The 23593-nt window shown below is 39.0% G+C and overlaps 2 protein-coding genes across 2 annotated transcripts; one reads left to right on the plus strand and one right to left on the minus strand.

The window, feature by feature from the left end:
• Positions 1-391: 391 nt before the first annotated feature.
• On the plus strand, positions 392-5364 carry LOC121945350 (phenazine biosynthesis-like domain-containing protein 1). Its single transcript, XM_042489482.1, has 10 exons — positions 392-590; positions 932-1031; positions 2327-2425; positions 3100-3209; positions 3389-3418; positions 3558-3646; positions 3794-3885; positions 4480-4563; positions 4842-4904; positions 5096-5364. The coding sequence occupies exons 1-10, from the start codon at positions 507-509 to the stop codon at positions 5206-5208; spliced, it is 864 nt and encodes a 287-aa protein (XP_042345416.1). The 5' UTR covers positions 392-506; the 3' UTR covers positions 5209-5364.
• Positions 5365-5808: 444 nt separating this feature from the next.
• Positions 5809-22838, minus strand: dna2 (DNA replication helicase/nuclease 2). Its single transcript, XM_042499599.1, is given in 26 exon segments — positions 5809-6919; positions 7807-7955; positions 8083-8268; positions 8432-8521; positions 9920-10133; positions 10404-10493; positions 10747-10940; positions 11120-11212; positions 11527-11564; positions 11567-11654; positions 11832-11941; positions 12407-12516; positions 12641-12754; positions 12875-13147; positions 13287-13478; positions 13651-13807; positions 14011-14125; positions 14904-15150; positions 15731-15853; positions 16108-16256; positions 16406-16589; positions 17656-17805; positions 18650-18767; positions 19052-19937; positions 20631-20687; positions 22472-22838. Coding segments are annotated over 26 exon segments (4209 nt in total). The 5' UTR covers positions 22502-22838; the 3' UTR covers positions 5809-6867.
• Positions 22839-23593: the final 755 nt, after the last annotated feature.

The raw sequence follows: 23593 nt of genomic DNA on the forward strand, positions 1-23593 counted from the left end.
TTATTTGTCAGAATAGAGGGCTGGATAGGGATTTTTTTTTTTTAATTTTTTTAAATTAAATCAAGACCCTTCCCAGAGGAATAAATATGTTCCTACATTAATTTATTCATTTGCAATACTGTCTAAACAAATGCATGTTACTGTACTCATATTTCATATTTTAGCCCTACGTTTACCTCGCAGTATTTTAAGCCTTAGACTCAGTTGTGGACTGTTTTCCTGTTATTGCTGTGCACATGATTAAAAAAAAAAACCTGAACTTATCGATGCCTCTGGAGGCAGATCACTTTGAACGCTACACGGGCGCTGTGAATTCACTGAGAAACACTGGTTGCAAGTGTGGCAGCCAGTGAGGAGGCGACGCTGAGGGGCGCCTGCTGAACCTAAAACCAAACAGACTGAAGAGTAAAGTCCATCGACAGCAGTGGACCGACTGTGTCAAACCCCACTGTCCTCTCGAGAGACTCTTTCAGTTTGAAGCCGCTCTCACATTTGGTCTGACCATAATGCAGATTCCAGTGATTACTGTGGATGCCTTCACTAATTTACCGTTCAAGGGAAACCCCGCGGCAGTTTGTCCACTTATGCATGTAAGTAACAATAAATAATGTACGGTACCGTGATAATGCAGACTAACCCATAGCGGTGTGCATCAGGGCTTAAAAATATCTAGACTTCAATTTGTTGCTACTAAATTGTGTATTTGGTTGTCTGTTACACGATCACAGCTGCTCCTCGCAGTGTTTCATAATCAAAGGGGCATTTTCAGTCAGTGTAGTTTACCTGTTTTAGCTGCTCATATGTCACATGATTACAGAACCTTGACATATTTTTTAAGTCTATCTCTCTATGTGCATGTCTCTCAGTGTACAATGACTACATGTCACCACAGAAGATGTGTGTTTGTGTATTACGTGTGTGTTTCTAACAGGAACTGAGTGATGACTTGTATCAGAAGATAGCAGCAGAGATTAACCTGTCAGAAACAGCTTTCATCACCAGGAGCAACCCCTCTGACAATTTTACCACAGGTCAGATAATACAGGGTTAATTGTATTTCTCAGATAGATTCAACAGAAATGCAAATGTGTGGGACAGGTTAGCATTTCATTACAAGAATTCACTCCAATACATTTATAATCCTTTGCCCATATACAACCCATGTATCATTGAGGATGTTTTACTGGGGATAAATCTAATGCAAGGAACAAAGTGGCTCTTTTTTTAAACAATACGAGAACAAAGACATTAATACCTGCTAGTGGCCAAGAGTCTTTGTGACACTTACTTAACCTTAAATTAATAAATGTCAAATGCAGAAAAGGCCATTTTTGCTGTAACATTTGTCTTCAGAATGGCAACATTGGCTTTACCTAATATACTGCATAAAATATGTGACAACTTAACATACTGTGTAGCTATGAGTACAGTACATAAAGAACAGCAGACAGATCTCATGTAATGAAAAACAAATGATGTAGATAATAGATAAGTTTTACTTTCTGTTCAGTTCCCTGTGGGAAATACCTGGCCGTTTGGGAAGTACTGAGCATACAACTGAATAAATGAAACTTGGATTATATTGCACAAGCTGTGTGAGAGTTTGTAAACAGATGTTTTTATATAGTTTTGCTGTTGTTAAACATGGACCCCTATGACTTAAATTCATCAAGAATTTTCTCTGCTTTTGGATTCTTTTTTCACCAGATGTATACGAAAAAAGCTTTTTCTTTACGAATTTATCGTAACCTGGGGTACATTGATACACAAATGGTCACTTGGGGCAGTAAAGTATTCCTTTAAAGACACTTTGGTTGCAGACAAAAAGACACAGCTGTGGACCTCTGTGCAGTTTGCTGAGGTAAAATGTTCCCCTGTGTATACAGAAAAAACACCTGTCCTCAGCAGTTTGACAGGTAACAATGTCAAACACACAGCTAAGACTTGCATTGTTGGGAATGGGAAAACAATTCATTGAGCTGTCAGTTAAAAATGCAGCATGCCTTTACTCTTTCACAAACTGCATAGAGAGGAATGTCAGTGTTAACTCTGCACAGCTTAAGGATCTCTAAAATGAACACTAATATTCACCACCAAATATAAAAATAGAACTTAAATATTTCTCAGGCTTCATTTGATTAATAAACATCATACTGTATTTGCACCTAAAGTTTTTTTTTTTTTTTTTTTTACAGTTTATGTGCTAGTTTACAGTATACTGCATGTATTCATAAGTTACATGTTAGGCTCTGTGTACAGTTATGTGTAGACTACATCTTTAAGTCCTATATGTGTTGAAGCAACTGTCTGACAATATGTTTAACAGGATCACGCTTCAAACTTCGATGGTTTACACCGACCAATGAGGTGGATCTGTGTGGTCATGCCACTCTGGCCTCTGCAGCAGTGCTGTTCAGGAACCATCGTAAGTTACAAAGCAAATACATATACACGCACATTTCTAATTATGATCCAGTTCATGCATTAGTTGATGTGGAACACAGGGAAAGAGACACAGAAAACCATAAAGTCTAACTGAGAGTCATGCAGAGTTACTTTTGTAATGATTTACCTGACAATAAAACTGCCCACATCGTTACGTTCCTCCATGTGATGGACACAGCAAAGCTAAAAACAAGAGAGGATAAAGTATTGTTAGCAAACACACCCCCAGTTACATGTAAACACGTCAGTAAACCACGTTTATCATAAGTGTTGGGGAGGTTACTTTTGAAATGTAATAGCTGACATATTACAAGTAACCCTGTTAAATATATGAGTAACTACTTCATCAAAGTGACGTTACTTATTTGATTACTTTTTGACGAGCTCTCTTTTGTGACTGATTCTGTTTCAATTAACAAAATCTTTGTTTTTACTGAACATATGAGCTTTTTACCAAAAAGAACATATTTGAATGTAAATAACCCCTTTGCAGTCATCAACATTTTGATCACTTAATTACACATTCTTAGTTACTGTAACAGATTATATTTATTTTTTTATTTAAGTTCAGAACTAATACATGTTAACAAGTTACTACCCAACAGTGCTAATCTACAAGCATAATGTCCTATGTGTATATATTACCTCTGTTAGAGAATGTCAGTCACACACTGGTGTTTGAGACCAGGAGTGGAGATCTGGCTGTCATCCAGCAGGGGGAAGGATACGTCATGGACTTTCCTCTCAACCCGTCCACCAAGCAGGTACAGTATGTGGTCAGATACACACATCAGGACAGTGTTGCAGGAAATGGCAATGCATGATTTTGCAGTTTAATTACTATAAGATTTTCCAAAAGGTTTTTAGTAACTTTGCAAAATATTTGAGGAGATAAAGTGATATTACTTTAACAGTTTTTTTTTTCTAAAACCTGCTTTTTCAGGATGCCAATGAGTTCAGAGACATCATCAAGGTCAGTAAGACTCCTACACTTTCTGCCTCACTGTCCACATGAACCCCTCTATGTGTGTAGCATGCACCAGTGTGATTTCATTCCTGTGTTTTGTGCATGCTTGTTCAACTGTGTCCCTGCTTCTGTATGTGGGATACAGACTGCAGTTGGAAACCTCCCAATCCAGGATGTTCATCTGAGCTCCAACACTAAAAAACTGCTGGTTCGACTGTCTGACAGCTGTGACAGGTTACAACCAAAACACACGCATGCACAGTAGGCTACAATAGTCATTTATATTTACTAATGGACAGTGGTTCCTAAATCCCTCACAAGTGACTTGCTAGGTTTGTTTGTGACTTTGCTTTATGTGCTACATATGTGTGTTTTCTGCAGGTCAGTGCTGACCCACCTGACGGTTGACACGGTTGCTCTTCAGAACAGTGAGAGGAGTGGAAGAGTTGCAGGACTAATTCTCACCATGAAAGGTAGGAAGAGATGAACATTAGATCCTTTGGTTAGACCAAGGAGATATTGTTGTGCAGGTGTATGACCTGTTGGACTGACCACATGCAGTCATTTCAAATTTACAGTGGTTCACAACAGAAGAACACTTACCACGTGTATTTCAAAAAAAGGAGTATGGAGAGGGATGAGCAGGACACACTTTGTAAACAAACTCTCGCACACTGTCTAACTTGTAAAATAAATAAATTCATGGCAATGTCTCGGTAACTAGACCTTCATCAGGCAAACTGACTGATGAAGGTCTACTAAGTGAAACTGTGCAATCAATGTGTTTCTTTTGAAAGTCAGTTTGGAGGACTTTGGCGGAAATTTACGGTGGTGCCAAAGTTGCAAAAATAAAATAAAATAAAATAAAATTTACAGTTGCTTTTTGCCCAATATGGCAAGCTTAACCCTTTATTACTCTCTCTCTGTCTCTCTATGTTACATCTCACTGTTTGTGGAAGGTTTCTGCCAGTCAGCCATCAATAAGACTGCTGAACACTGCTGAAACCAGGCCTATGTAAGAACTACAAGTTGTGGTTTATCAATTTGTATTTGTTATCTGCCAATAGGATCCCCAGACTGCCAGCCAGGATACGACTTCTACTCCAGATACTTTGCTCCATGGAATGGCATCCCTGAGGATCCTGTCACTGGTACACTACTACTACTACTACTACTACTACTACTACTACTACTACTACTACTAATCTTGGTCAGGTTGCAGTGTGGGGTTAATTATATTGCAAATGGTTTAAATTGTACAGTACATTTGCATACAGACAACAGGGAGCCCACTTGCAAAAATACCAAAACATTTACAGTGCCAGATTAGTAGCACTCCCACAGTTAATTGTTGGTAAATGTTTAATATGTGTCTTGAAATGTTAAATTCTGAAACTTTCCTGATTTCTATTCTGTTGTGTCCCTGCAGGTTCTGCACACACCGTGCTGGGAAGCTACTGGTCTAAGGAACTGGGAAAGAAGAAAATGCTGGGTAATTAATTTAACCAATTCATCATAAATGTTTGAGTATATACGAAACTTGTCAAACTCTAATCTAGTACAATTTAACTGCAGAGGTAAACCAAAAACAGACGTGTCATTTGCTTGATGACTGGTGTCGTGTCCCATGATAAACGAAATGAAATCAGACATCAATATTTTCTCCTCTGTGTGTTCATGTAGCTTACCAGTGCTCCAAGCGAGGTGGGGAGCTGGAACTAGAAGTGAGAGACGACAGACGAATCAACATAGCTGGACAGACCGTCACTGTGCTGCAGGGAACAATCACACTGTAGCTCCAAGCACATGCAAGGACAGCGAGCTGGGGGTGATGAGACGTCATTACGTACCCGCACACAGGAGACACAGGCTTTCTACTATTTGATGAAAACAAGAAAAATTAGATGGTTTACATAAAAAATGTAAATATATTAAAAAACAACAAAACAATAGATTATTGTCCTGACTGGTCAATCTAATATTAAAACATCACTGAGTATGCCAACTCCAGCGTCACAAAACTGAAATGTATAACTCGGACACAGTTCCCTGAAAAATACTGATATTCGATACCCGTTTCAATACCTTGGGGAAGTGCTGGCATTGAGGGGAAACAAGTTAAAAGATAAATATAACAAGGCTATAATATGATTACAACTTTTGTTTTCTTGGTTAGCAGCGGAGCAGTAGAACAGCAGAGCGACTGTAGTAAACATGAACAATATGAGAGAACGAGAAAGTGCAGGTGGTACCGGTGTATCGATTCTGCAGAAAATGAGTACTTAAGCAGTTTTAAATATTCAGAACTGATCTGCGTTATTTTTGACAACACTACCGGACACACTACAGGTTGGTAAGAACATTTCAGACTTTGATATTATTTGCATTATTTATTCACATGACACAAAAGAAAAAAATCACATTAAAAAAGTTTCACAAAAATCAAACGGATCAAAGGCAGAATCACAGATAGCTCGCTGGCAGGGACGTTATTAGTCTGTGTATCATCCATTCATTCAATTATTCAATTCCACCTGGCAAACTAAAAAACAAACAAACAGACCGCTGTTTAACATGCTCTAATGAAAAACTTAGTAATCAGTTAAACCATCACAGTTAATCAGCATTAAATTACTTTTGAGCTGGATAGATTTCTTTCTTAATTGTAGTTCCCAACAAATATCTGTAGTTTTAACTTGTTGCCATGATATCAGGTAGTTTTGTTTGTAAGGAAATGAACTGACTCAAAATCTTGGTTTTGCTTCAGCTTTTTCTGTCAGCAGCAGTTTAACATTCTAGAGTGGTGAATGAAAAACAACTAATTATATAAATGTGATCTTTCCATTTCTTTATTGTTGTAGACCAATGTAATTCATCAGATTAAATCAAAGCACTGCCAATGCAATACTTTTCATCAAGTAGACACTACAGACATCGCCTCACCCTGTATACAACATGCTTGAGGTTTGAGCTAGAAAAATATTGATTTAGTAAAACAATCTGAAAACTGCAATTCAGTTGATTGATGAAGATCTCTAAGCTTATCTGACTGTTAATTATGACATTAATTATAAATAACTTGGTTTGCATTTCATATTCACATTACTAGTGAGTTTGTGTTGTGTGTAAATGCTAAGACAAAGTACCAAAAGTCAAGTTTAAAACAGTCACTGTATTGACAGAGGTATTAAGATTGCAAATATCTGAGTTTATGAGTAGTGACCAGTCTTATGTGAAGTTTGATGCACAGCACCATTATCCACCAGGTGTCAGTTCAACACATTTTAACTGTAAGACCATCTCACAGATGCAGTGCAATTGTCTGCAAATGCCACTGAGATACAACTGATCACAGTCTCCAGATCTTTTAATGCCTTTGCAGAATGGCATTCAATCTCAGTGCTGTTGAGGTCATTCAGTCACAGGAGGGTGACCTGAAACTTCATAGACGCCTGTCACAGGGACATGCTTGGTAAGGCCTTGTGAGCAGCTGGCGGGAGCTGGATGACGTGAAGAAAGGGTTAAGAAAAAAAACAACTGTGTAGACAGACCAATGGAGGAAAACCAAAGATGAAACGTTACAAGAACTCAGGATAAGTCATTCAAAAACTGCAAAGTAGCACTCTAGAAGCCCTGACCACTTTTTGTTGGGAACACTGGTGTGACAGTGCGTCCCACACTATTGGAACTAGTCGGCCGTTTCTGCATGTTGAATTAGCGAGAGATGGCAGAGACATTAAGTGAATGAAATTACTCTTATTGGCAGTTAAGCTGGGTGCACGAGCAGAGAAATAGAAGTTAGGAAGGCAAACAACAACTTAAGTCAGGAGGGCGCGAGATCAAAACAAACTTGTTACATTTGATATTATTATTTTTAGTACCAGTTGAGCTCGTAAGCAGAAACGAATTGAAATTGTTAGTCTTGTTGTTGGCTGGCGCATGGTAGATATCCTGTTCTTTCAGCATCAGCTTGTGTTGTTGATGTGCTAACTGTCTGATTAGCATCTTGAATTTGTCCTGTTAAGTCTTCCAGTTTTCCTTTTTGAATAACAAATACAGAGCACCGCCACCTGCTGATTTGAGTTATTTTGTCTCTCAAAAGGTGCAGAACATACACGCTATTTGGCCATAGCTGTGTTCAAGTGCAACGTTTTGGCTAAGACATAGGCGAGACACAGGCTTATGTGAGGGGAAGGAACAGGCCTTCGTCATCACTAGTTCTAATGTTGGTTCGGGGTGTCTGGGCCTTAATATGCAAAGCTTAATTCTGCTGTACAAAACAACATTTTAAAAAATCTGCAGTAACCAGTTTAGGAGCACCAGATTTTGGAATAAATGACTGGAGTTAATGCCAAGAGCTCACATTACAGTGATGTATTATGTAATCAAAGGATATCATGTTCTCTCGCTGGAGATGGTTGAGTAGTTTCTCCACAGGTGCGTAGCGCCGTAGCGTTGTGGCAGAGCCCACCATCAGCAGCTTGTGTTTCGCCCTGGTAATGGCTACATTTAAGCGACGCCAGTCCTTCAACAGCTCACCTAACTATGACAGAGAAACAGGTCAGGTTACCACTGAACAGTTGCTTGTTTACTCATGTACAGATTAATGCACTGAGAAGAAGGGAGGGGAAGATGAATGAAAAAAGGGAGACAGGAAGACAAGTACTTACGTTTCCTTCCTCTGCAGTGCTCCGTACAAAAGAAAAAATGATCAGACTTTTATCCCGTCCTTGGTATCTGTCCACTGTATTCACCTCCACCCCTGTGAACGCGGAGGACTGCAGCAGAGCAGAGATACTCTTTAACTGCTGCCTGTAGGGGGCGATAACACCGACATCACTGGGCTTACACCCTGCCTGCAGAAAGACAAATAAACAGGTTAGTACAATAACTAACTACCCCATTATTTCTTTTCATTCACTGTATTAAAAACGTTTAATGACAACTTTAAGCCAAGACTTTAAGAAACTGCTGTATTATGACAGAAATACTTGTGTATAAAATGAGAAACTGATGTACCTTTATCAGCAGGGAAAGCAACATACGTATAAGAGCAGCCTCAGTGTGATTGCTAACACCTCCCTGCTCCACCGACTCCAGAGCTGGAACCTGGAGGAAAGAGTGGAGAGAAACAAAATGTTGAGCAGCAGACTCCCTTGTCTCACTCACAAGAGCCCTGTGGAAAAAAAACAAAAACATTTCACATAAATCACTTTTCTCAACAGCTGAAGCAGCCGTCTTAACTCTTCAACCTCTCACCAAAAAAACAGAACCAATAAAGCCTGTTAAGCATCCTGACTAATATCCCAGACTTTTATTTGCTACAGTCACTCAACTCAGCCAGCACTGATTTGGGACGTTCCTTCGATTCCTTTCGCACAAAACTATTCTTCATTTAAGACAGGAAACTCTATCAAATTGTTTATCCAAACCAGTATGAATATTATTTATAGAAAAGTTAGGCTACTGAATAATATATCAATAATGAATCTTTTATTTGATCAAGCTCTGAGAGACAGCGCACCTTCGCCAAGCTCATGCACTGAGAGAGAGAGAGAGAGAGAGAGAGAGAGAGAGAGAGAGAGAGAGAGAGAAGAGAGAGAGAGAGGAGAGAGGGAGAGAGAACGAGAGAGAAGAGAGGGAACGAGTCTCTGAACAGACAGTGAGCAATGGATCTCACATGACAATATTCACAACTTTGATTGTTTTATATGAAAATCTCTTTGATTTTTGGACATTTATGTATTAAAGACATATAAATAATTGCAGGAGGAACACTTATTTGGACTTTATGGCCACTTCAGAAGTTGGAAGTCACCACTTTTTTTGATGATCAAGCCAGTAAATCCAAACGAATTATGCTTTTCTGTGAGATAACTTCCCATTTGAATTGCAGAGAATCTTGACAAGGTAATGATGTGTAGAATATAGATATACATGTATAAAGTCTGAGATATAAAATCTCACCTGCGACCTGGCCAAGAGGGAAGCAAGACATCGTTACAAAAACAACTGTCACAGACTACAAATAAACAAGTTAACACATCCAGTTAAAATGCAACACAAAAGCCAGTTGAACACATAAACATTAAATAGCCTAAAACACTTTCAGTGATTATTTGAATAGCAATCACACTGACCAAGAGAGCTATTTTCTCATTCCTTTTAAAATTACTAAAATTCCCTGCTTAATAGCATGTCTTTACTAAAAAAGTTTAGGCATTTATATTTGTACACTTGATCTAAGCAGCTTAGAACTAGCTTATGGAGATCACCAATGACCTGGTGAGCTTTAAGAAAACTGACAGTTGCATGGTTAAACTAATTTACTGGCACTGATCTGTAATATTGTTGTTTTTTTTTTGCTGGTTGAAGCTAACCAGCACTTTCATTAAGAGGATTAAAACTTTCCAGTCATATATCAAAAACTTCTCTCTCAAATCATTTCTACCTCAACACAGCACTTGAAAAAACTATTGCGTGCAGCTTGCTGCGTATTGTACCTACCATGGAGCAATCTAGGAAGCAAACAGGGTTGCTAGGCAACAATGTGGCTTGTATCCAACCCAGGTTGTGCTGGGGATGAGCCTCAGAGTAGGATCTGAGCTCCGACTGGACAGACGGCAGGAAGGGCAGGGTGAGCAGGGCCGTGGCTGTCCTCTCTGATCCACACTCCAGCCGTCCCTCGTACATCAGGGAGTTACTGAGAGACATGATCTGACTAAAAACACACAGACCACACACACAGTTTATTATGCAATGGGAATAATTTGGTTATCCTAAAAACTCTTGCTGCTGATTTGTAGTTGTAATGTGAATAGAATAAAGCTTCTCCACACTAGTTAATAGTTAATAGTTTCTCTTTAAGATCAAATAAAAATTCAGATTTTATTTATTACAGATAATAATGAAATTTGTGCTTGCAATGAAGAGTTCAGGAAGAGTTTAGGATTGCTAAAGCACACAGTGTTGTCTGTGTATGTAGATGTACCTGTTCATCCGGTACTGTACGTTGAGTTGAACCACTGCTTCACTGTGGAGCTCCAGTCGCTTAAACAGACTTTCGTCCATCCCAAGTGACCTGGAGAAAAACATAAAGACAGAGGATTATGATTTTATTTCAACTTTTAACAGTCCAACATTATTTCAACTTTAAATTAATTACCAAACTGACCCAGTCACATTTTACATGTTGAACCTTATACATAACTTTATGTGAAGACTGATATGTTTTACCCTCATGACAAATAATTACAATAAATGTGTTTAAGCCAATATTTTTTCCATTTTCCCATTTTATCAACATACACCTCAGCTACACACACACACTTTACCTAGCCTCCTGATTTTGTACTATTGGCGGCAGCTGTTGGTGGTCTCCAACTAGGACAAATCTCTTGGCATAGAACAGCGGTCCCAGACAGATCGGCTGGCTGATCTGTGAAGCTTCATCTACGATGCAGAAATCAAACCGCCGACGTGTGAAAAGGGGATGCTTGATGCCCATACAGGTGGTGGCCACGACCAGCTAGACAGAGAGAGGATTGGTATTAATTGTAAGACTTTTGTTGTAAGTTACAGTATTAATAAGTGACATGTCTTGATACAGAAAAGACGATGAGATCGGATGTAAAAAAAAAATGCTGATATCACTGTATATAAATCACTCAGTGTTGTTGCAATTATAATATTCCACAAACTCCTCACCTCCTTGTTATAGAGCTGCTCCAACTCTGACAGAGTGTGAATTCCCTTCTTCCTTGCATTTTCCTCTGTGTAAGGCAGGATGTCTGGATGAACCTGGAGAGGGTGACAGAAAACAAGAGAAATCAGAGCAAGGCAGAGGGGACAAAGGTTTTTTTAAAATATTCAGGTTTTTTTTCCACTGTTGATTTTTTTCAAAAATAATGTTAATATATTGAAATATCATGTGTAATTTCAATAATATTTAATAGTTATTTGTGCTTTGAGGGAAGTTTCCACGAGAGAACAAAACAACAGATCTATTAAAAAAAACAAAAAAAAAAACAACACAGTTTATATTAGCTCTGATGGAAAGTGATGTCTGTTATGCAGTACATACAATACAGGAAATTATGCAAACTACAGCGCACCTTCTGCCCCTGTCCAAGACGTAGAAACCCAACCCGGAGCGCTTTAGCTTCAGCAGGATGTTGTCAACAGCGGAGTGTGTGTAGCTGGTCAGCAACACACTAAACCCACATGCATGAAGGATGCGGACCTGAAGGAAAAAGTGATGAAGAGACAAAAGAAGGAAAGAAAGAGTGATGGAGGGTGCCACATGAGGGAAGGGGGGGGGGGGGGGGGGGGGGTGTGTTAATGTTTTGGTCTCACTGTGGTGTAGATAATATAGATTTATTGTTGAGGTGAAGTTTATAAATCATTGTTGGGAGTTTACCAGCGTGCAGATGGTTGTGGTTTTGCCTGTGCCCGGCATTCCAACAATCAGTGTGTAATCTTTAGATAGCAACACCTTCTTCATGGCCTGCTTCTGGGGTTTGTTGAGACCTACAAAAACATACACACAAATGTATGAATAGACCTGTATGATCATTAATAAAAAAAAAAAGATAACTGTATAAAAGGTTACTAAAAATAACAGGAAAACCCATGTCTAATGCAATATTCACAAGAAATAATAGGCTCAAAATGATCAAACTAGTAATATGTCGCTTTGTGGGGGGTCGTCAGTTTACTTAATGATAGAAAAGGGGTCCCTTTAGGAAAAAGAAAAATGGAAATAATGATTAATGAATATTAGAAAATGTTCTATTATTGATTTAAGTATAGAACTACAACTCCAAAAACTGTGTGTAACTTCTGGGGAAGTGCATCTTGTTCCTTCTAATTTTAAGTTCCTCATTATAGAACAGTCACACAGGCATAGAAAGTAGAACTCAACTGAATACAGAAAAGAACAAAAGAGAGTAAACGAGAGAGGAGCATGAGAGCAAAGCAGAGAAGCTTTGTCACCTTTGAGGATGTTGGCCACAGTGTCCTTGGCCTCTCTCGGCAGAACACAGCTGAGGTTGGAAGTAAACTCTGGAGGACGAAGGTCAACAACTAGCCCCCTCAGACGATCACTGCACAAACAGAAAGTGTGTGAGGCTATTATTTTAACTGCACAGGAATATGTTGGTTTTGCCATTACATAAATACTGTCCTATTCCATCATAACTTTGCAACACTGCATGTTATTGTGCCTACCTGTCCTGAGAGTTTTCCATCAGTCTGGAGAGATTGGTAAGGTGAGTGCTGAGGCCCACCACACCTTCATCACCGTCCAGTCGAAACACAACACCACGGAACTTAGACAGGTCTCTATAAAACATATTATACAACAAAACAGGTGTCAATTGGGTAAAGGAATTCAACTGACCAGCTTAAGTGTCCTGTAATGATCTTTTGGTTGAAGCAAGTATCTTGTAGGTTTGTTCTCACCTGTCTAGAGTGCAGCTGATTGAAGTTCTGCTGACCTCACAAAGGTATCCTGTTGCCAAACCAACCAGACGACCTTTCTGGTCGCTAACAACAATGCGATCCCCGCTGGTCAAACCGCTGCTGGTCAAACCGCTGCTGGTCAAACCGCTGCTGGTCAAACCCTTTTCTGGCATCACATTGCTTCTTTGGAAACGATGGAGATAGACCCCTTCAGACTGCACAGTCACTGAGCCACTGAGCTGCACATTCCCCACACAGCTCCCATTCTTCTCACTGGAAACACATGTCAGAGTATGCAAATACTATTAAGTATTGTAAGTAAGGGCTGATTTCATACATTTTTTTATACCATATTGGCTTTGACTTTACTGGGACGGTTTACATGTCTAATTTTAAGAGACCAGTTTTGTACCTCTCCTCAGCTGTCTGAAGCCACACACGCTTTCGGCCGTTCTTGGCCTCCATGCTGGCAGCCTCGAGGCAGCAGAGCAGCAGCCAATGGGAAAAATAGCTCAGATGTGGTGGGATCAGGTGACCGGTCTCCTGCTGTAAGAAGTCACGCACAACATCGTCGCAGACATCTGCAGAGCTGCAACTGACCGCCCTGGAAGAAGTGTGAAGACGGGTGGTGAGAAAGAGACGATAGCAGAGATGAGAAAAAAAGAGGACAAGATAAAGACAGAGAGAGCTTAATGCATTTTACACTAATGACAAATTCTTCCCATATTTGACATGACATTTCCATGGCTGAAAGAAAATGAGTTTAAAAAGTTAACCTCTCATATAAAGCACAGTTTCTCCTCTGAGGACAATACTGGCAGGTCTGTCTGTCGGTCAGGATGTCAGGAAGTCGAGTCAAACGGCTTCGCTTCCCCTCTTTTTCCACACAGTTGTGAATGTGATGAACCAAAGTGTTTCTCAGCTTCAGCAGCTCTGAGATAAACAGAAAATTCAGCAATTAAGGTGATGGAGACGACTCCATCCAAAAGAGCGTAAGAAGACAAAGAGACTGTGTGTGTGCACAAATAAATTAATATTTCATTTATATAAGATCTACAATTATTATTGATATAAAATAATATTTTGATATTACTGTTCACAACTGGTGTTGGTTAACACATGTGGGTATACTGTACCTCTGCGGTCCATGTGACTGGGCACTACAGGGTGCAGGTTGCCAGTTTTGAGGTAAAGCAGGAAGCCAGCTTCAGAGTTGTATCTCTCCAAACTCATCAGAGTGTAAAGAATCACCTACACACAGAAAAACACTTGTATAGAAACAACTTAAATAAACACAGCTGTGTGAGGCAGTCGACCTGATGACCTGACCTAAATTTGCGTTCATCAGTGCAAAGACCTTTGTAAACCAAGCCCATATTTTTCATATGCATCTGTTATCTGATTAAAATAGTTACGCAGAAAAACCTTGCACACATAGTCCAATGCTTTTGTTGCAAAAAGGTGCAATATGAGACAGTTAGAAAGATAAATTTGCTCCCTTGTTTCTCTCCACTGGACGTACCTCCCTGGCTGTCACCACTCTCCATCCGCTTCTTGTATTCGGCACTACGACTACTGAAAGGGGCTGAGCTGTCCTCCTGTCTCCTTACTGTCGCTCTTTTCTCTGTCAGTCTATCTGACTTTTTGAAAGTATGCTATCCATATATGAAATGATGCTGTGTGGCCACTTCCTCTCTTGTTGTGGATGTATGTGTCCCGCAGATCACGCCACCTTTTCTTTACTGCTTGTTGGTCAAACAACTCTTCAAAGGCTTCTGACAGATTCCAAAAAAACAGAGAAAATCAATCCTGATCTGAAAACTTCCTGACTTTTTAATGACAGATGAAAGTTTGGGAGTTAGTATTAACTTGACTGACACAAAGTGACATTATATTTATTTTCAAACCTGGCACAATTTCAGATTAAAAAAAAAACTTGGTTTGCAAAGGCCTTAAACATGCTTTTCATCTGACCGAGCTAGGTGACACATGAGTGCCTACAGAGTAAAGCATGCTGCGGACCACTAACCTGACTGCGATGCTCTATCGAGTTTGACTCTTTTCCAGTTTTCAGCTCCAGGGGGACGGTGCTCTCCTCTGGGGTTCTGTGACTACTACTTCGTGGTCTTTGAATTCGAACCCGTGCCGTCACGTCGATTTTACCTTTCAGACCAAATCTCGGTGACCAAACATTTTCTTCTATGTCTGCCAGCTCTGCTACCGTGACGACAGCTGATGAATCCTGACCCCTGCTCGGTCCTCTGCTGCTGCTGAGGCTGAGGTCGTTGAGACACAGAGACACATAATCAGCCCTTTAACCCTCATTTACACTGGTTTTAGATAGTTACACTTTTTCATATGCATTACACTTAGAACTACAAGATATGCACACAAAGATATTAGGTAGACTCTTGCAGAGCTAATAAGGTTATATAAGCAAATCCATGTGTATGTAAACATAATAAGAGCACATATTTATATATGGTAAAAATGTCTGATGTGATGATATGACAGATTATTAGTTAAGTTTACACAATAGCGTTTGTTTTCTGTAATTCTGAATAGTGCCAAGTAGCAGACAATGCTAAGGCTATGTTTATATTTACTATTATTTCTATGTTAGAATACATGGATAAGTTATTAATGACAGATATGGTGCCATGAGGCAGTTTAGTGCACAAGGAAAAAGGAGATTGTTGTAAAGATAGTTTGTAACAATGTGCAATATTGTGAGAAACATAAAGGAATAGCATATCAAGTCGGTAGTGGACCAGACGAGATGTCATGTGAGTACTTCCGTTTTCACAAAAAGGAACTGCAACTTACGGACATATTTAATATGTATAAGATACATACTATTTGAGGCTGATGGCTTTCGGTGTCGGGGAGCTGAGGTATTCTTTTGCCCAATGTTCCAGCGAGGGCAGATAACCATGTAGTTCCTGCTTCATCTCTTCCTGGCTCACACCCAAACTGTACCTGGAGACAAATGGCCAAAATACAAACATAACTGAACGAGACAAAGAATAAAGGCAAAAATATCAACTGAAAAACGTGCTACATCACATGCAACACATTCTTAAATCAGCAGGAAACATTCACAACTAACAGTTCAGTACCTCTCTGCTGTTTATTTCTTGATTCACGTTCTCTGTTATGAACAACTGTGAAATGTATCACTACACATATGAAAATGTCTGCAGCACCCTGCAGGGTGTAATCTAACCACTTACATGTCTCCTAAATACTGAGGACGGCACAGGGCTTGGTCAGCAAGCTTAGACAGAGTCTCCAGAGAAAAATCTTTAGCCACAGCTGCTCTCTGGAAGACTTCATGGGCCATGGTGCCGTTTAGCATTTGCTTGGAGCCGCCGTCAAAACTCTGCATCACAGCAAACAGCAAAAACAGGACAGCGTAAAGAGTTATCTTCCTGTCACAGTGTGTGTACTGCCCACTTCAATTTATAAAAATACACAATAACTAACCAACATAACGAAAGCAGGTATAATTGTATTAGTAAAGCCTTTTACCCTGAACATATCTCCCAGTACTGCACGCCTCATGCAGCGGATGGAGCTCGAGATGCTCGTACCTGAGATGAGGTTATCAGGTAGTAAAACGAGGAAGCCTTGCTCCCTGTCCATTACCCAGGATCCCCCATCAGAGCAGCCCTCTAGATGCACCACATCACCGCAGCAAACAGGTGTCATCTCCCTGGAAACACCCGCGGCATGATCATTTCATACATATACAGCAACACGCAAACATGCATCGTGATAATGGACATATAAGCAAAAATACATAAATACATCCATATACCAAACGCGCAGTCCCTGATCATCATAGACACTCAATTTACCAGAAAGACAATTTTCAAATAATGAATGGCAAACACCTATACAAAAAAAGACAACTTAAAGGTGACCTGCAGAGCTTTCATTTAAAAAAACAACGATTATGTTTACATTAAGTGTTTCTCTCCAAAAGGCCTTGAGGTCTAAATCATGTTGAAGCCATTTTTTCCTCACAGAAACCTTACAAACTACTTTCTTTTTAACATTTGATATCCTGGGATGTTTACTTTGTAGCCTTTGTTGCATGTCTTTCCCAAAGTTAGGGTCTTGGGTCACCAATTTGCAATGATATGTACAATGACATGTAAATTCATTTTCCTAATTTAAAAAAAAAAAAAAAAAAAGCATATTTTTTTGCCACGTCTGACAAGCTGACAAATTGGGGAAAAAAAATCCTGCGAAAGAAGAGACTTTCTAGAAAAAAGTGTTTTGACAGCAGAAAAGTCAGTCAGTTGTGTGTTTATTTGTGTAGTTTGTAGTTTCTAGTGTCTTTTATTGGGTTAATAGTGTGTTGCTACAGTAACTTTCATTACTTGTCAGTGTTAACAAAAGGGGACAAGCTAAAAAAAAGCCTCCTTTGTGCTACTAGAGGTCAAGAAGTCCACAGGTTACCCTTAAATACCACAAGAAAAAGAAGAGACACATATACACAACACCACCAAGTGCTCACTGAATTCCCCAACATGTTGTTATGTCATGCACTTCATTTAAAATATTTGACTTTTTGCAAGTGATTGACAAGATGAGTCATCAAGTCAAAATGTTTGTTTTCGTGTTTTTTTTTCTTTTTAAATAATAAAAGGCTGAAACATTAGGGGTCAACTGAATGTCAGTATTTGCACTGATCCTTATCATGTTGAAAATGCAGTGCTAAAAAATTGAGACTGCATTATAAAAGTTCAAAATGTAATGACATGCAGCTTTACCATCCATCTTTCAGCAGACATGTCTCAGTTGGATGTAGGGATCTGGAGCATGAGATGGTCAGTGTTTTGAGGCCAGGCCGCTCCTCCACATCTAAAACCCAGTAGCGGTTGTTTAGGCCTCCAGAGAGGATCACATGGTCTGGCACCTTACTGCGGGGACAGGAAAGATCATAATGAGGTTATGTTTTGTCAGACTTCTGCAATACATAATTTCTAAAAATCTCAATGAATTAATCGACCTGAAAGATTAAACATACAGATGTAAGTTTAAAGAAAGAGAGGGAGAGAGAATTACTGTAGTTATAAAATGTTCTTTTATTATTTACCAGTATGAAAATTCCCCCAAATGAACCCTGTCAGCAGACTATGTGACTACTGTGATCAACGAAACTGTTCCCACTGTTTTAAAAGCTTTACAGTCACAGACTCACTTCAACTGTGAGGCTACAGTCAGCCCACAGAGGGATGAAGTGACGGTGAAAAACAAGCTTTTCAGCAGCTTGTTGGTCACCAAGTCAAGTGCTCGAACCCACATACACTCCACACGTATCATGTGTAAAGCTGCAACAATTAATCAGTTAACTCTCAAAAATCACATTAATCGCCAACTAATTTGATAACCAATTAATTGGTTTTAGACATCTTTAAGAAAAAATGTCAAAATTCTCTGATTTGAGCTTCTCAAATGCGAATATGTTCTCTATGACATTGAAATGAAAATCTTTCGGTTGTGGTCAAAACTCGATATTTGAGGAAGTCATCTACAGCTCTGAGGAAACGCTGATCGACATTTTTCATCCTTTTATTTTATCGACCCAAACAACTAATCCATTAACAGAGAAAACAGTTGACGGATGAATCGACAATGAAATTAATCATCAGTTGCGGCTCTAGTCATGTGCCCTTCTGCTGCATCTATTTCCATTTATTATTGAACGGGCAAAGTCATGGAGACCTCACCTCACCTAAGCAAGGATGTTCATGTGTTTCTCACCGGGGCTTTTTGGATTCAGCCTCTGTGACAAGACCTTCATTTAGATCCATCTGCTCCGCAAACCAGCTCTCTTCCAACCCCTCTTCCATTGGACACGTAGACGTTGTTCCAGTATTTTCTTTTGTGCAACAAAGAAGCAAAATTTAAAAAAAAGCAAAAGGCATCTTAATATAACACTGATATCAATAGATATTTATTGTTAAATACATTTAAAAAAATGCATTTTATATTTAGCTTAGCGTTCATTACGCAGACACTTTGCTCAAGAGAAACACTTTCAAATACTGTAATAATGTAAAAATTATGTAATATTTTTTCAACAGTTTGTAGTAGTTGTATGCAGTTTTATGTAAAAAACATGATTTTTGTGGCAATGGAAATTTAATCTTTAGGTACACTAACCTCTGGCTCGCTGCTGATCTGATGGTGTTGCACCGTCTCCGTCTTCATTCAGTGATGTCATTACTGTGCTTGTCGCTCCCGTCTTCTTAATGTCAATCTGTCCCTCCTCGGCACTTGTCAGTGTTGCAGCTGTCATAGTTTCTCCAGATTTGTGCATGTGAGTACTAAGAGTATCCTTTTTGCGATGAGTGTGCAGGTTTGCCTCAGTTACTTTCTGGTCTGCTATCACAGTAAAGTCTTTTTCATTTTCTCTCACTTCCTGATTATTTCTTTGTTCCCCAAAAGAGGTTTTGTTGCCATTAAAAACCGCTTCAGTGTCCTTGCTGCGACCCTCTGACCTTTCAGATTGGTCCTCTGACTGTTTGCTGGAGAAATTAGGCGTCTTTAGAGGGCCACTCACAGGTCTCGTTATTTTCAGGGTGCAGCCTGTGGGGCTGAGCACAGCTCTTTGTGCTGGTGGATTGGTAGTTTTTGATCTTTTGGAATTTTGAAACTCTTGAGGAGGGCTGATGAGTCTTTTTACTGAGCCAGAACATCCTTCTTCCCTCTTGGCTTTTCCTTCCACAGTCATAACTCTCCGTAAACTCTGCCCTTTGGAGCATGGACTACGGCAGATGGGGGACAGTTGGCCGAGCTTTTCCAGGCTCGGTTGATCTGTATCTCTAGAAGGAGAACAGCAAGCAGGCCTAATCTGACTGTTGGGAGTCTCAGGCACGGAGAGAAGAAGATCCGGAGAGGAGGGTAGGAGGTTTTCAAGGTCCCCAAGGACACTCCTCTTTAAGGGCGAAAGGCATCTGAATGTAGAGGTTCCAGCATCTTTGATCTGAGGTTCAGTCTTGGTGTGTGCAGTGCAGGCGACAGATAATTTTGTGGAAGATGACAATTCCTAAAAGCAGCACAGTCAAATGAGCATTTTAATGCTTAACCTAAATTATTAGTGGTGAATTCCTTATTAAAAGAAATGCAAAACATGCAAAATGGGAAACAACACAAAGACGCAAAAACACACGAAAATACATACATGCACCAAGTAAAAGACAAAACCAAAACCAATGAAGTGTAAGACAGTAGAATCTTTGGGAAAAGCTACTTCAAGAGAAGTTATTTAACTTTAAGAGAAAAGAAGAATGTGCTGTCCAAACAAACAAAACAAAAAACACAGAGCAATTAGGATTTGGTAGATATTGTTAATCTGGTGATTATTTTGGGTAAAGTTCATATTCACATTTTCAGAGTGTACTCCCTCATTCACACAGAAAACTTCTATAACTTGAAATATATGGAATAAGTGAATAGCAAAGATAAAAACAGTAAATATCTATAAATAGGTCCTTGCCTTTTGTGCCCCTTCTTTGTTTACCTGATTGTTTCTCCTTTGGTTTTTCTTGCCTTTTTGTTTAAAAAAAATCCTTTTTCTGTCGTGGTTTACAATATGATAAATCGATTTTTTTCATTTGTTGAAACTATCCATAATGACATTAAGCAATAATGTCAAGATGAGATTTTGAAAATAAAATGACAGCAAAGAGAAAAACAATTCACTAAAAGAAAAACATATATATATATATATACGATTTACCTTCTTGTGATTTTGAGAGGAAAAAAAGGATGAGATGTTCTTCTGCCCTCCTGGAGCCTGACAAAAATCACAAAACAAACACTTATCAGCATTTTCACTGTTTGTTATCCAGCAAGTTTAACAAAAAGATTTGCATCCAGACAATAAAGGCTGCTAAACAAGAGATCATACAAGAGATTCTGCACACTAGATTGAGCTCAAATAAATATTTAACTAATTTACCACCATGGTTTTATGAGTGGACTCAACTTTCAACTCAACTCAACTCAACTCAACTCAACTCAACTCAACTTTCCCATGTTCAGCACGTTAATACAGAGCATTTTGTTTTAAATGAAAGCAGATTTAACATTTCGGGTTCCGAAAAGGATCCTCCTCTCCAACGCAAAAACTTCACACAAAGTCCAAGCTCATGGTTACCTCCTGGTGGATGTAATGCAATAAAACTTTTAAATGGGTCAGTACATATATACATATACATACATTTTTTTTTTTTTAAATTCACTTGATTTGTTTGAGCGCTACATTGATTAAGTAGATAAAGTAGACATTAGGCTACCTATCAAGCGTTTCAACACAATAAAGAAATAAAATAAAATAAAACAAAAAAAGGATTTTGCTCTCTATTAGCAACAACAAAATGTATTTCTTTTTAACTTTCATTTATCACTTTGCAGTAATTACACTGACATTATCAAAAGTGGTTTTATTTGTTAATACATTTTTGGGGGTCAGATATGGGGTCTCACTGTTCAACATAAATTGAAAATGGAAAGGGATGTTTGTATTGTTTTACTGTTTGTTTTTCTGTCACTTCACATAAAAGAGAGCAGGCTGGCTGTTCTTTGTGATATTCTTTACACAGCTAGAAGACTACATTGTGAAAAGGATCCCCTTTCAAAGCACTGGTAATCTGAATTCGGTAATCTTGAAACGTTTTTATGTGTCAGAAGAAATATGCATTGATTTCTTTACAATTATAAAGTCTTGAAAGACAACATGCCACCAAACCACAGCACTTTATTTAACTTGTCACACAGTAATTATTCTACACATTCAAGTGATTGCTTAGTGCTCCCAGGACAAATAATTGGGGAAAAAAATTGCTTTTTGTTTTTTTCTGTTACATCTACCTAGAACATCTAACAACGTACATTCAAACTCAACACAACAGCTACTAAGGGCCAGTTTAAAACTATAATTACCGGTTGATCTGCTTTTGAAAGTACTGTTTTTAATGGTGTTCGGCCTGTTGTTGTTGTTATGGTTGTTTGTTCGTTCTTTGTGTTCTGGACATCAGTGAAAATGAAGGCTTACCCTCAATGACTCCTTGAGATTTAAATAAGGTTGAATCTGCAGCAGTTATCCTATCCAATGCTGTTTGAAAAACTGGTACAAAAGTAAACTGGATTCCCAAATACGGATTATTACAAAGCACAGGATAGATTTATTTGTCATTTTTTAAGCATAGTTTAAAAAATTTAAACTTGTCCCTTAATAATTGATTGACGATTTTTTTTAAACAACTGGACCCTGGTAACGATAATTACTCTATCCTCATGTTCATATTAATCTTAACGCCATTTAAAACCTCACATATGTGAAAAGTTTTGTTGTTTGTCAATACCTGTTTCTGATATCCTATATTGTTGACAAGAAATGAAAAATAAAAAGATGGCTGCAGTGGATGGATCAATAGAAACAACGAAGCAGAGAGTGACAAAAGTTAATAGGTGAACAGGAGACATAATAAACGATGACAGGTGTCTTCACTCTCCAGTAACGTTAAATCCTGATAAAACTACCACAGAAACACAACAGCGACATTAGCTGAAACTCACCTTGATTTTCTTCAGTTTGGTCCTGTTCATGGTGACTGATTAAACCGAAGTCAGATGTGTGTAATTACGCGTCAGTTTCTTTGTTGTGGGCTGAAAGAGTTGTTTATTAGCGGTTTTGTTTTGTTGTTTTTGTCTAACTGACCAAAGATGTCAACGGAAAGCTAACAGCACCAGCTTCTGCTAACGACGCAGCTAACCGAGGAGAGCTAACTCTGCTTAACTTTGAACCCCTCTGCATCTCCACCACAAGCAGATAATCGACTATCCGAACACCGTCAGCTGAAGTTACTTTTCCGTGAAAACTACGGAGCTGGTTTGGTGTTAAATGTCCTCTTCTTGATGTCCACGGAGTCCCACAGTGTTTCCAGTCTCGCGCGTTTCAGATTCGCACAACGGAAATGACGTCAGTCTTGTTCTTCTTCTGATGGCGCTTGGACAGGCTGCACACGGTGAAGTGTAGTGCTGCCCTCTACAGTCTGAGAGTGTTACTCAACTCATAAAGACCAGCTGCGTTCAGGTACCTAAGAAGCGCTCCAACAACAGGTTCAAAGTTTGACACAGCGGAAAATATGGACTTAAAGGAGGAAGACGAGAGTCTCACATCTGACAGCTAACTGACCACAAACTGCCTTCACAAATCGTCCCTCTCCTAAAGTCATTACACAACATCCCATCTTTGAGGCATGACATCCAAAATAGTTTGCAGCTGAGTCTACCCAGTGTTTCAATATCTGACCCTTAATTAAAAGCTTATTTCACTTTGTGAATTAGGGTCAATAAATATGATTACACACTCTTTACTCAAGCTCAAATTTCTTGCCACCTACAGCCTGTAAAATATTGCACCAACAGTTTGATTACACAGTTTATAAATCACTTAACAGGAACTTTTTAGAGTCATTTGTGTTTTGCTAAAGGTTAAATGTACAGTGTTTACTAACCCTCTCTCCTCAGACAAAGTATTGCTTCAGGTCCAGTAGGTAGGTCGGTTGGTCTTTTTCTGCTTAGTTTTCAGAGTTCTTGCTGAAACGCACTATTTGTCTTTAATGTGGACTTTGATAGGAGGCTAATAAAGTTTATGAATGAGTCACACGAAAAGCAGCTGAAGAGCGGGCTTACCTT

Source organism: Plectropomus leopardus, chromosome 1 (assembly GCF_008729295.1).
Source record: "Plectropomus leopardus isolate mb chromosome 1, YSFRI_Pleo_2.0, whole genome shotgun sequence".
Taxonomy (NCBI): domain Eukaryota; kingdom Metazoa; phylum Chordata; class Actinopteri; order Perciformes; family Serranidae; genus Plectropomus; species Plectropomus leopardus.

Bases quoted from the DNA above. Each gene is read 5' to 3' on its own strand.
- LOC121945350 (XM_042489482.1), top strand. From the start codon at position 507: ATGCAGATTCCAGTGATTACTGTGGATGCCTTCACTAATTTACCGTTC. The intron at 3,886-4,479 runs GTAGGAAGAGAT...ATCTGCCAATAG, and splicing joins ACTAATTCTCACCATGAAAG to GATCCCCAGACTGCCAGCCA. The intron at 4,905-5,095 runs GTAATTAATTTA...GTGTTCATGTAG, and splicing joins GGGAAAGAAGAAAATGCTGG to CTTACCAGTGCTCCAAGCGA.